We start from the raw sequence: 12,732 nt of genomic DNA, 5'->3' as shown, positions 1-12,732 counted from the left end.
CCATGAAGACCAAGGAACTCTCCAAACAAGTAAGGGACAATGTTGTTGAGAAGTACAAGTCAGGGTTAGGTTATAAAAAAAAATTCCAAATCTTTGATGATCCCTAGGAGCACCATCAAATCCATCATAACCAATTAGAAAGAACATGGCACAACAGCAAACCTGCCAAGAGACGGCCACACACCAAAACTCACGGACCGGGCAAGGAGGGCATTAATCAGAGAGGCAGCACAGAGACCTAAGGTAACCCTGGAGGAGCAGCAGAGACTGGAGTATCTGTACATAGGACGACAATAAGCCGTACGTCCATAGAGTTGGGCTTTATGGCAGAGTGGCCAGAAGAAAGACATTACTTTAATCAAAAACAAAATGGCACGTTCTGAGTTTGCGTAAAGGCATGTGGGAGACTCCCAAAATGTATGGAGGAAGGTGCTCTGGTCTGATGAGACTAAAATTGAACTTTTTGGCCATCAAAGAAAACGCTATGTCTGGAGCAAACCCAACACATCACATCACCCAAAGAACACCATCCCAACAGTGAAACATGGTGGTGGCAGCATCATGCTGTGGGGATGTTTTTCAGCAGTCGGAACTGGGAAACCGGTCAGAGTTGAGGGAAAGATGGATGGTTCTAAATACAGGGATATTCTTGAGCAAAACCTGTACCATTCTGTGTGTGATTTGAGGCTAGGACGGAGGTTCACCTTCCAGCAGGACAATGACCCCAAACACACTGCTAAAGCAACACTTTAGTGGTTTAACCACTTGGCGAACGCTGCACGCCGATATACGTCGGCACAATAGCAGCGGTGGGCAAATGGGCGTACCTGTACGTCCCCTTTAACTGGCAGGGCTAGTGGGCACCCGTGGACTCGATGTCCACCAGGGGCCCGCGATCGTGTCATGGAGCCGCAGAACAAAGCGTTCTGCCTAGTGACATGACAGAGATGTACTCCCTGTCATCGGGAGCAGTGATCGCTGTCATGTCAGTGGTAGCCCATCCCTCCCCCCCCATTTAGAATCACTCCCTAGGACACACTTAACCCCTTGATCGCCCCCTAGTGTTTAACCCCCTTCCCTGCCAGTGTCATTTACACAGTAATCCGTGCATTTTTATAGCACTGATCGCTGTATAAATGACAATGGTCCCAAAATAGTGTCAAAAGTGTCCGATGTGTCCACCATAATGTCGCAGTCACAATAAATATCACAGATCTCCACCATTACTAATAAAAATAAATGTATAATAAAAATGCCATAAATCTATCCCCTATTTTGTAGACGCTATAACTTTTGCGTAAACCAATCAATATACGCTTATTGCGATTTTTGTTACTAAAAATATACAGAAGAATACATATCGGCCTAAACTGTGGAAAAAAAAAATGTTTTTTTATATATTTTTGGGGATATTATAGCAAAAAAAGTTAAATATATTGCTTTTTTTTTTTTTTAATTTTCGCTTTTTTTGTTCATAGCGTAAAAAATAAAAATTACAGAGGTGATCAAATACCACCAAAAGAAAGCTCTATTTGTGGGGGATAAAAGGACGTCAATTTTGTTTTGGTGTAATGTCACACAGCCACGCAATTGTCAGTTAAAGCGGCGCAGTGCCGAATCGCAAAAATTTCTCTGGTCAGGAAGGGGGTAAAATTTTCCAGGGCTGAATCGGTTAACGGGAAACATGTAAATGTGTTGGAATGGCCTAGTCAAAGCCCAGACCTCAATCCAATAGAAAATCTGTGGTCAAACTTAAAGATTGCTGTTCACAAGCGCAAACCATCCAACTTGAAGGAGCTGGAGCAGTTTTGCAAGGAGGAATGGGCAAAAATCCCAGTGGCAAGCTCATAGAGACTTATCCAAAGCGACTTGGAGCTGTGATAGCCGCAAAAGGTGGCTCTACAAAGTATTGACTTTAGGGGGTTGAATAGTTATGCACATTTTACTTTTCTGTTATGTTGTCCTATTTGTTTGCTTCAAAATACAAAAAAAATCTTCAAAGTTGTGGGCAAGTTCTGTAAATTAAATGAAGCAAATCCTCAAACAATCCGTGTTAATTCCAGGTTGTGAGGCAACAAAACACGAAAAATGCCAAGGGGGTGAATACTTTTGCAAGGCACTGTGCCGTAAAGAGGAAGAGTAGGTACACACTGAGCAGTCTGAAAGGCAGAGACTCTGAAAGAGTGGAAATATTTGAGTAAGGAATTAAGTACTGGGGAACGGGCTCGGCAAAGGGTGACTATTAAGGCGGCAAACTGGATCCTTAACCTCGGTCTCTGGTGCAGGAAGAATTGTGGAAGGTCAGAGCTGGTCAGAAGGCAGTAGCAGAAGACAGGTAACACAAACAGGAATACAAGGAATGCAGAATAAGTACATAAGGCACGGTACTGTAAAAGAAGAGCAAAAATATATACAATTCTTGGGGCTAATCCTGGCAGAACGGATCAGGGAGTGCAATGGGGTACTAGGAGCTCAATGTTAAACAGGAATGGAAATAGAGGTTCTGAAGACAGAATAGTGGGCATGCAGGGTTTGTAGGGTAAATGTTAACTAGCTTATTTAGGATTTAAAAAAGCTCTGTGTCAGGAAGAGGGTGCAGTAAATAAAATGAAGGCTCAGTGCTGGGCAAGGTGGTGTACTAGAAGCTCAATGCCCGCATCAGCAGTACTGGAAACAGACTGCTGGTAACAGGGGTACATAACAAGGGCATAGGAAACAATGCTGGCAATGGGTGCAATAGGGTTAAAGGCAAATCAATGCTTGCAACAGGGGTAATGGGTGTACAGGAAGTTCTGGCAAATAGGAGAACAAAGATATAGGAAGCTGAAAGCTTGAAATGGGGGCAAATGAGGGGCTGAAAGCTTAATGCTGGCAATGGAGGCAACAAGCGTAAAGAAAGTTGAATGGGATCAAAAGCGAAAATAGAAGCTCAATGCTTGCAAAAGAAGCAATAAGTACACTATAGGCCCAGTGCTGGCAGTAGCTGCATTATATGTACTTTAAGTTCAGTACTGACAAAGGGGACAATAGGGTTGAGGGATGCCCCATGACAACAGGGGTTCTAAAAGCTCAGGTCTCGCAATAGGCACAATAGTGGTACTAGAAAGCTGGGAATAGGGAAGGTGTTGCAGACTGATGATTGGGTTGCAGGCTAAATGTCAGAGGCTCAGTGCTAAGAATGGTGTATGTGCTGTACATTGAGGATCAGGAGGGTGCAGGGTATGGGCTCCAGGCTCGGTGCTAAGAATGGGGTAGGGATTACAGACTGATAATCAGAAGGAGGGGAGGGTTTAGGGTAGAGGTTGCAGGTTCAGTGCTGGGAAGAAGGTAGGTGCTGTACACTGATTGGTTGGGGTTGTAGGGCAAGTTGTTGGGAGGTTCAATGCTTAGGCTTAGTGCTGGGAATCAGTTAGGGGTTGCAGCCTGATGATCAGGGGGTAGCAGGGCAAAAGTTTGGAGCTCAGTATTGGGTAGGCATTGGGTTGCAGGCTCAATAATGGGAATTGGGGTAGCAGTTGTACATGGATATTTAGGAGGGTGCAGGCTCAGCCCCAGGGTACACGGATGATCAGGGGGGTGCAGGATAACTATTGGGGACTCAGTACTGGGAATGGGGTAAGTGTTGGGTTGCAGGTTATAGTTTGAGAGTTGCAGGGTATACATTCCAGATTCAGTACTGAAGATGGAGATGTACACCGATGATTGGGGAGTTGCAGGATATAGGTTCCAGGTTCATTACAGAGGATGGGACTGCACATTGACAAGCAGGGGGTTGTAGGATATAGGTGCCAGGAATGGTGCATGTGTTAGGTTGTGTGGTATAGGAGTTCCTGGCTCACAGCTGTGGATAGGGTTGTACACTATGATCAGGGGGGTTGCACAGATGATTGGGAGGTTGGAGGGTATAAGTTCTAGGCTCAGTGCTGCAAACGGGCATGTACACTGATGATCAGGAGAGTGCGGGGTATAGGCTGTTGATAGGCATGTACACCAACAATCGGGAGAGTGCAAGGTATAGGCTGTTGAGCTCCCGATGTTGGTATACATTCCTATCAACACTGGGAATGGTCACCAATGATCGGGGGGTTGCAGGGTGGATTTTGGGGGATCAGTGCTGGGGATAAGTAGGTGTTTGGCTGCAGAGTATAGTTTAGCGGCTCAGTGCTGTGAATCAAGATGTACAGGGGTTTCAGGCTCAGTACTAAGCATGGGCCAGGTCAGTGGCTCAGTGAAAGGGATGGGAATGTAGAGCGATGATTTGAGAGTTGCAAGGTGAATTAGGGGGGGCAAGTTCTGGGCATAGGGTAGGTCTTGGTTCGCAGTGTATTGGCCGCAGGCTCAGCACTGAGAATGGTCACCAAGCTTTGGGGGGTGGGTACAGGGTAAATATTGGGGGCCCGGTGATGGGATAGGTGTTGAGGGTGAAGGGTATTGGTTAGTGGCTCAGTGCTGTGAATAGGGATGTAAAGCAATGATCAGGGGGTTGCAGGCTCAATGCTATGAATGGTTAATGTACACTGATGATCAGAGGGTTGCAGGATATAGGTTGGTGGTTCTGTACTAGGAATGTACACAGACAATCGGAGGGTTGCATTGTAACTATTGGGGGGCTGGGTTATGGGGTAGGTGTTGGGGTGCAGGATATAGGTTGGAAGCTCTGTACACAGATGATCACGGGGGTTGCAGGGTAAATATTGGGGGATGGGGGTAGGTGTTGGGTTGCAGGGTATAGTTTGGTGGCTCTGTACAGGTCATGTAGACAGATGATCGGGGGAGGCGTTGGGTTGCAGGGTATAGGTTGGTCGCTCTGTACAGACAATGTAGACGGATGATTGGGGGGGGGGGTGCAGGGTAAATATTGAGGGGTGAGGTAGGTGTTGGGGTGAAGGGTATTGGTTAGTGGCTCAGTGCTGTGAATAGGGACATAAAGCAATGATTGGGGGGGGGTTTGCAGGCTCAATACTATGAATGGGAAAGTAGACAGATGATGGGGGGGTAAATATCGGGGGATGAGGTAGGTGATGGGTTGCAGGGTATAGGTTGGTGGCTCTGTACAAGTAATGTAGACAGATGATGGGGGGGGGGGGGGGGTGGAGGGTAAATATTGGGGGATGAGGTAGGTGTTGGGGTGAAGGGTATAGGTTAGTATCTCATCAGTGCTGTGAATAGGGACATAAAGCAATGATCGGGGGGTCTCAGGCTCAGTGCTATGAATGGTTAATGTAGACTGATGATCAGAGGGTTGCAGGCTATGTTGGTGGCTCTATACTGGGAATGCACACAGACGATCGGAGGGTTGCAGGCTGAGTAGTGAACAATGAGCGGTGTACAGATAATGGAGGCTCGGTACCGGACAGGGGGGACACCGATCTCTCCGGTGCCGGTCAGGGGGGACACCGATCTCTCCGGTGCCGGTCAGGGGGGACACCGATCTCTCCGGTGCCGAGCTGTCAGTAGAAATGAATGGGCAGTGGCACAGACAATGCCGGGCAGTGCAGAGCCCGTCCTCTCTCCTCACCTCATGGTGTCCGCTCTCCTCTCCCTCTGCTGCTAGTGAATGGAGGCGCTCCTCTCCCCGGTTCCCGGTGCGCAGACAGGGAGTGGCATCCGAACGCGATACCGAGACTCCCCGGCACTCCGTACGGGCCGCAGCAATCTTCCTTTTACCGGCCAATAACCACAATACAGCTCCCAGGTCCGCCCCGGTGCAGCTCTTCTCCCCTCCGCCGCCGCTGCAGCCGCTACGCACCGCCCGTCTATCCCGCGACCAACCTCCCACAGCGCGCATGCGCGGCCCCAGACACCCAGAGCAGGCACTGCGCGCTCCCGAGGCCGTGTGACGTCTCGCGCTGACCGAGGGGACAAGAAAAGGCTCGAGCTGCAGAGGGGATTTATTCCGCGCATTCCCGACGGCCGCGAGCCACGCCCCCCGGCTCCACAGGCCGCGCCCACCATGCCATGCTCAGCTGTGCGGGAGAAAGGGAAACCTGCGTCTGCCGAGGGGGGTGACGTCATCATGGATGGAACCCGGGGAACTCCTCCTCTGCCCGCACCGCAGAGCACATGGAGCGCCGCACTTGGGGGGGTTTAGTATTTCATTGAGGGTCAGGATGACGGTGCGCACAGCAGGCTGGGTTGGCAGCCAATAAACGTCCATGTGTTCCTTTCCGCAGTATTGTATGGAGGCTGAGAACTATGATGTCAGTCCCTGCCCAGGAGGAGCTCTTCTCCTAATACAGACATGTGAGAATTATCTCCAGGGAAATCCCAATGATAGGGGTCATTCTGTCTGAATTTATTTTATTAGAGCCCCAAAGAAGAGCTTCAGGTACCCATAGCTTGCACCATTCAACACTAAACGTATTACAGTGTCCTGAAAAAGTATTCATACCCCTGAAATTTTCCACACCTTGTCACGTTACAACCAAAAACATAAATATATTTTATTGGGATTTTATGTGATAGACCAACCAAAGTGGCACATAATTGTGAAGTGGAAGGAAAATTATAAATGGTTTTCAAATAAATATGTGAAAAGTGTGATGTGCATTTGTATTCAGCCCCCTTTACTCCGATACCCCTAACTAAAATCTAGTGGAACCAATTGCCTTCAGAAGTCACCTAATTAGTAAATAGAGTCCACCTGTGTGTAATTTATTCTCAGTATAAACACAGCTGTTTTGTGAAGCCCTCAGAGGTTTGTTAGAGGATTTTAGTGAACAAACAGCATCATGAAGGCCACGGAACACACCAGGCAGGTCAGGGATAAAGTTGGAGAGTTTAAAGCAGGGTTAGGTTATAAAAAAAATATCCCAAGCTTTGAACATCTCACGGAGCACTGTTCAATCCATCATCCGAAAATGGGAAGAGTATGGCACAACTGCAAACCTACCAAGACATGGCCGTCCACCTAAACTGACAGGCCAGTGCAAGGAGAGCATTAATCAGAGAAGCAGCCAAGAGACCCATGGTAACTCTGGAGGAGCTGCAGAGATCCACAGCTCAGGTGGGAGAATCTGTCCACAGGACAACTATTAGTTGTGCACTCCACAAATCTGGCCTTTATGGAAGAGTGGCAAGAAGAAAGCCATTGTTGAAAGACAGCCATAAGAAATCCTGTTTGCAGTTTGCGAGAAGCCATGAGGGGGACACAGCAAACATGTGGAAGAAGGTGCTCTGGTCAGATGAGACCAAAATTTAACTTTTTGGCCTAAAAGCAAAACGCTATGTGTGGCGGAAAACTAACTCTGCACATTACCCTGAACACACCATCCCCACCGTGAAACATGGTGGTGGCAGCATTATGTTGTGAGGATGCTTTTCTTTAGCAGGGACAGGGAAGCTGGTCAGAGTTGATGGGAAGATGGATGGAGCCAAATACAGGGCAATCTCAGAAGAAAATCTGCAAAAGACTTGAGATTGGGATGGAGGTTCACCTTCCAGCAGGACAAAGTCCCTAAACATACAGCCAGAGCTACAATGGAATGGTTTAGATCAAAGCATATTCATGTGTTAGAATGTCAACATCCAGACCTAAATCCAACTGAGAATCTGTAGCAAGACTTGAAAATTGCTGTTCACAGACGCTTTCCATCCAATCTGATAGAGCTTGAGCTATTTTGCAAAAAAGAATGGGAAAAAATGTCACTCTCTAGATGTGCAAAGCTGGTAGAGACATCCCCAAAAAGACTTGCAGCTGTAATTGCAGTGAAAGGTGGTTCTAAAAAGCATTGACTCAGGGGGGCTGAATACAAATGCACGCCACACTTAGCCACAAAGGATTTAAAGTGGAACTTCACCCAAAAGTGGGAGTTCCACATGTCTGCCACCCCATTATTTTTGGCACTTTAATTTTTTTTTTTTGGGGGGGGGGCAGGTACCTGGTTTTGGCAGCTACACGCTCCCACTTCCAGTCGGATCACCACGGTGATCAGCAGTTCGACCCCCCTCCTGGCCCAGCAGCCTTCTGGGATACATCACAGGTCCCAGAAAGCTACAGAACCATTCACAAAGCGCAGTGCGGCTCATGCATGCGCAGTTAGAAGATGGCTGTTTGGCCACAAGCAGTCACATCTGGCTTAACAAAGTAAACATGCTGTTGCCTGAACTCAAAGACTGCTGAAGAGCTGGCTCAGGTGAGGACCGCGTGCGATCCCTGAACAGGTAAGTGTCCTGTTATTAAAAGTCAGCAGCTACAGGATTTGTAGCTGCTGACTTTACATTTTTTATGTCAGACTGAAAAAACACTTTAAATCCACTTTTTGTGCACCAAATGCCTTTGCAAACTCAGGTATTACCTTTTAAAGGTAGCTGTGACCTCATCACTGTGCTGTACATAGTCTGTACTGAGAGCAGAGCTGTGGAAGGGACCCAGCAGGCTCCACCCACTACAGGCTGCCTGCAGACAACTACAGGAGGGGGCGGAGACAAAGACCAGTCATCCTGAAAAAGGAGAGAGAGCAGCAGTGACTGGTCTTTATAGAGGAAGTCAAAGTGTCGTATCAGATTATTGTACAGATCTGGAAGAAATACACAAATTGCACCAAGATTCAAGGGATAATACACAGGATTTGTATGTGGTTAATATGTGCTTATCACAGGGTCCAACATTAAAGCTGGTATAGCTTTATAGCATATTTACATTGTTTCCAGTTTAAGCATACATATTCCATACCTGGCTGATCCCTGTGGAAATGGAGAATATTTATCTATGTCAGGTACTTATATAGCGCCATCAATTTATGCAGAGCTTTACATGTACATTGTACAGTGACATCAGTCCCTACCCTCAAGGAGCTTACAACCTAAGGTCCCTAACACACATTCATCTATATACTAGGGCCAATTTAGACAGGAGCCAATTGACTTACCAGCATGTCTTTAGAGTGTGGGAGAAAAGCAGAGTAACCAGAGGAAGCCCACACAGGCACAGGGGCAACATGCAAGATGGTGGCAGATGGTGTTGTGGTCGGATTTGAACCAGTAACCGTTTCGCTGCTAGGTGAAAGTGCTAACCACTACACCATTTTGCTGCCTGGAATACTACAGTGATCACTGATCTCTTCTATGTCCTGTGCCAAGTGGCTGCCCGGGATCGATTCAGAGCCTTGACTGGCTGAGTGACATCAGCTGACTGTGGACTTACCCTAGGTTCACACCTATGCATTTTTTAGTGCATTTTGCAGTTTGCAGAAATGCACTACAGTCCAATTAACATGGTTTCCTATGGTACAGGTTTACATCTATGCGTTTTGCGGCTGATGCATTTTTGGAAAGGGTCAGGGACTTTTTTCCACGTGTAATAGACTTTAGTTGAATCACACCAGAAACGCAAGTGTTGTGTTTGTGATGCGATTTTTAATGTTTTGCAGTTTTTATTTTTCCGTTTAAAACACTGTATATAGATGGTTGCTAAGGAGGGGGCTGGGAAGCCAGCCGCCGCATCCTTAACAACCGATGAGTCATCAGCTGTCAGCGGGCTTCCATGCTGAAAGCTGAATGCAAAAAAAAACGGCATGGGGTTTCCCTTCGGGTCTGGTATGGATTCGGAGGGGACCCCCCATGCCAAATTTTTTTTTTTAAATGGCGTGGGGTCCCCCCCAAAATCCATACCAGACCCTTATCCGAACATGCTGCCCGGTAGGTCAGGAAAGGGAGGGGACAAGCGAGCGCCCACCCCCCTCCTGAACCATACCAGGCCGCATGCCCTCAACACTTAGGCTGGGTTCACAATGATGCAAATTGGATTCTAGTTTCACCGCATCCAATTCACATGACAGGAGACTGCGACCGGCTCTCAGTGGAGCTGGTTCACAAACCTCTGGGGTGGCCGTGGAGTGCACTGGAAAAGGGTCCTGTGCGTCTTTGGCTCAGTTTCAGGTGCGAATTCTTACAAAAATTTGGACCTGATTTGCACCTGAATCGGTGTAAAGGGAGGCACTGGACCCCCTGCTTTGAGCCGCAGCCACAGCTAGTGTGCACTAAGCCTTAGTGTTTTTTAGTTTAACACGTTGAGCACAATAAAATAAACTTTTCCCACTAAACTATTTCTTAAAATCCTTACCCTTAGCACTTGCAGTTTACAACTTTCAATGCTGCTGACTCGGACTCTGTCACTGCCGTTTCCCTGAACGTCTAGTCTTCACATGAAGGGATTAAAGTGTTTGTTAACCTAAAAAAAAAAAAAAGATCCTGTTTCCTTAAAGCATGTTATACAGCACAGTAGTTGTGCTGTGTCATTTGGCCCCCTGTATAACCTAAAAAACCTGGCTGATCCTGCCAGTTTCTGCCCTCCTCCCTGTAAACTGACCTCGGTATATCATGGCTGCTAGACCCTGACACCCTGGTCAGTTTACATGCCTCCGTCATCCACAGCTTTCCTGTCCTCCTCTCCCCCCTCCATCTCTGCCTGTCGGCTTCTGTGTCAGGCCCCCCTTTCTCCTGCTGCTGAGGATATGTCCCCCTGTATGTTTGTTTTGTAAAAAAAATGCTTTATATACCTTAATTCTGAGGGCCGATCAGCGATCTTCTGAACATGTGAGCCTTTGGCTCCGGTCCATGCTGTTCTTCCAGGACTCCCGCTGCATAATCCACAGCTCCATGAGCCACCTGACAGAATTCTCGCTACCACAGTGCATTCCATGGTGAAAACTGGGGATCAAAAGCTCGTCTACTCTTCATTCCCCGAGCCGCTGCCTACACTCACTATGCTTAGGCCTGCATCCCCAGCCTCAAGTGCACAGGACGACCCCCTGGACCCCACGGACCCGCTTGTCACCGGTGGAGGTAACCCTTTATATGTACCACACAACCCACCAAGGTCACTCACCCCACTAACTGCAGAAGTCCTGGATGCCAAATTGAACTCTTTGAACCTGCTTGAAAATATCACCGACAACATTTCACTAGACGTGGGGGAAGATTGCCCAAGAACTGAGAGGGGAAATTGACCATCAAGGGGAAAGTACTGACACACTAGAAACCAAATTTGATGAGTTGGTACAATATGTTCACGTTCTCTCAAATACCTAGGGATCCATTTGACTTCCACATACCATACCCTTTATCAGGCTACCTATCCCCCCCACTCTTTAGGGATATTGATCGTCTCTTGCACCAGTGGGATCCATACCCCCTCTCTCTTTTGTGGCGGATTAATGTACTTAAGATGTCTATTTTACCGAGACTCCTATACCTATTCAAAACATTGCCAATCCCTATCCCAATGAAACAACTTAAGGCCACGCAGTGGCTCCTCAATTTTATCTGGCATAACAAGGCCCACTGCATTGCTAGCTCAGTGGTGTTTGCTCCCCGTTCTAGAGGAGGCCTGAGTGCCCCAGACCTCCTTAAATACTATTATGCAACTCACCTCAGGGTGGCCATGTCTTGGTCACACAGGTTGGCAGCTACACCCATGTGCCATGTTATGGTCAGCTCTAGGCACGTCTATTACCCAACTAAGAAGCTTATGTTTACATCCTATGCTGTTCCCCCTTGGTATATGGAAAAAATGCTCCCAACGGTTTTCCCTCACTTCTCCATGCCCACCTCTGTTAAATGTACTATTTAACCCAGACATTCCCGACAGCCTATCCTATAGTCAAATGTTCCCTTGGTCACAAGCTGGCATTTTCCAACTTCGTAATATGGTTGACCCACGACCCTAACCTTAGACAAACCTACCCCATTTGAACTCCTATGTGCCCAAGGCCCTTACCAACCTCATCATATATCATCTATTTATAAATTTATCCATGATGCTTCTTTGCTAACTGACTCAAATCATCTCTATATGCAAAAATGGTCCCAACTCATCCAACAACAGATTACTGCTTTTCTAGTATAGAACTCCAGAGGTCCTTCACAGGTATGACTCTAAGACCCCTCAGGTCTGCTGGAGATGCCATGGTGCCGTAGGCTCCCACTACTACATCTTCTGGGAATGCCCCATTATCCAACCATTTTGGTCCTCAGTCCAAACCTTCCTACAAAACCTCTTTCATATAACTATTCTAATCCCATGGACCCAATTCACTACCTCCTAGGCCTGCCTATCCCTGGCATCTCCAGACCTGCCTGAAAACTGCTTGCATTTGTACTTTTGGTGGCGAAGTGGGTAATCCCCTTGGGATGGTTGTCCGATTCCCCGCCCACACTAAGCCAACTATTACAGGCCCTAGCTCACATAAGCAGAATGGACCATCTCACCGCCGTAATACATGACTCTCTACCTCAATTTTCTAAAATTTGGGAGCTGTAGGATAATTCTGTACTTAACCCTGATTCAATACCTCTAATGTCTGAATAATTTTGTCTCCCCCCCCCCCCTTTACATGTCTTACTGAAATGTTTCTGGTTCTTCCATTCTCATCCCCCATGGTGTGCCTCTCATCCACCTTTTATTTCAGGTTACATGCCCCCTCCGAGGTAAATCCCCTTTGTTTTTTCAAACCTTCCCACTGGGAAGCTTTACTAGCTGTCAATCCATGGAGCTACCATTATCATCCTGTGTTGGTAATTCCGTTCTTCTTTTTAAGCTTGCTCTAATGGATTGCCGGTTTTATGCTATTCATGACTTTGTTTTTACTGTAACACATATGTGATTTATGTCTTGAATGTTACATCATACTCTTTTTTATATCTTTTCCATATATTTCTGTATTTCTATGGAAAATTTTCAATAAAAATACAATTAAATAAAAAAAGAAATAAGGTATATACAGCATTTTT

At 46.9% G+C, this 12,732-nt stretch overlaps 1 protein-coding gene across 2 annotated transcripts in view; it reads right to left on the bottom strand.

The window, feature by feature from the left end:
* The window catches only part of ENAH (ENAH actin regulator), a 132,254-nt gene extending 126,308 nt beyond the window's left edge, over positions 1-5,946 (bottom strand). The window contains exon 1 of one of the 2 annotated variants that reach the window (XM_073628320.1): positions 5,519-5,946. In XM_073628320.1, the coding sequence (XP_073484421.1) occupies positions 5,519-5,523 (5 nt within the window). In that variant the 5' untranslated portion in view covers positions 5,524-5,946. The remainder of the gene's footprint in view (positions 1-5,518) is intronic. The other variant, XM_073628321.1, reaches the window with a different exon arrangement.
* Between the last annotated feature and the right edge of the window lie 6,786 nt (positions 5,947-12,732).

Source organism: Aquarana catesbeiana, linkage group LG04, assembly GCF_042186555.1.
Source record: "Aquarana catesbeiana isolate 2022-GZ linkage group LG04, ASM4218655v1, whole genome shotgun sequence".
Classification (NCBI taxonomy): Eukaryota; Metazoa; Chordata; class Amphibia; order Anura; family Ranidae; genus Aquarana; species Aquarana catesbeiana.
The sequence above is the reverse complement of the archived record's forward strand: the minus strand, read 5'-3'. Positions and strand labels throughout refer to the sequence as shown.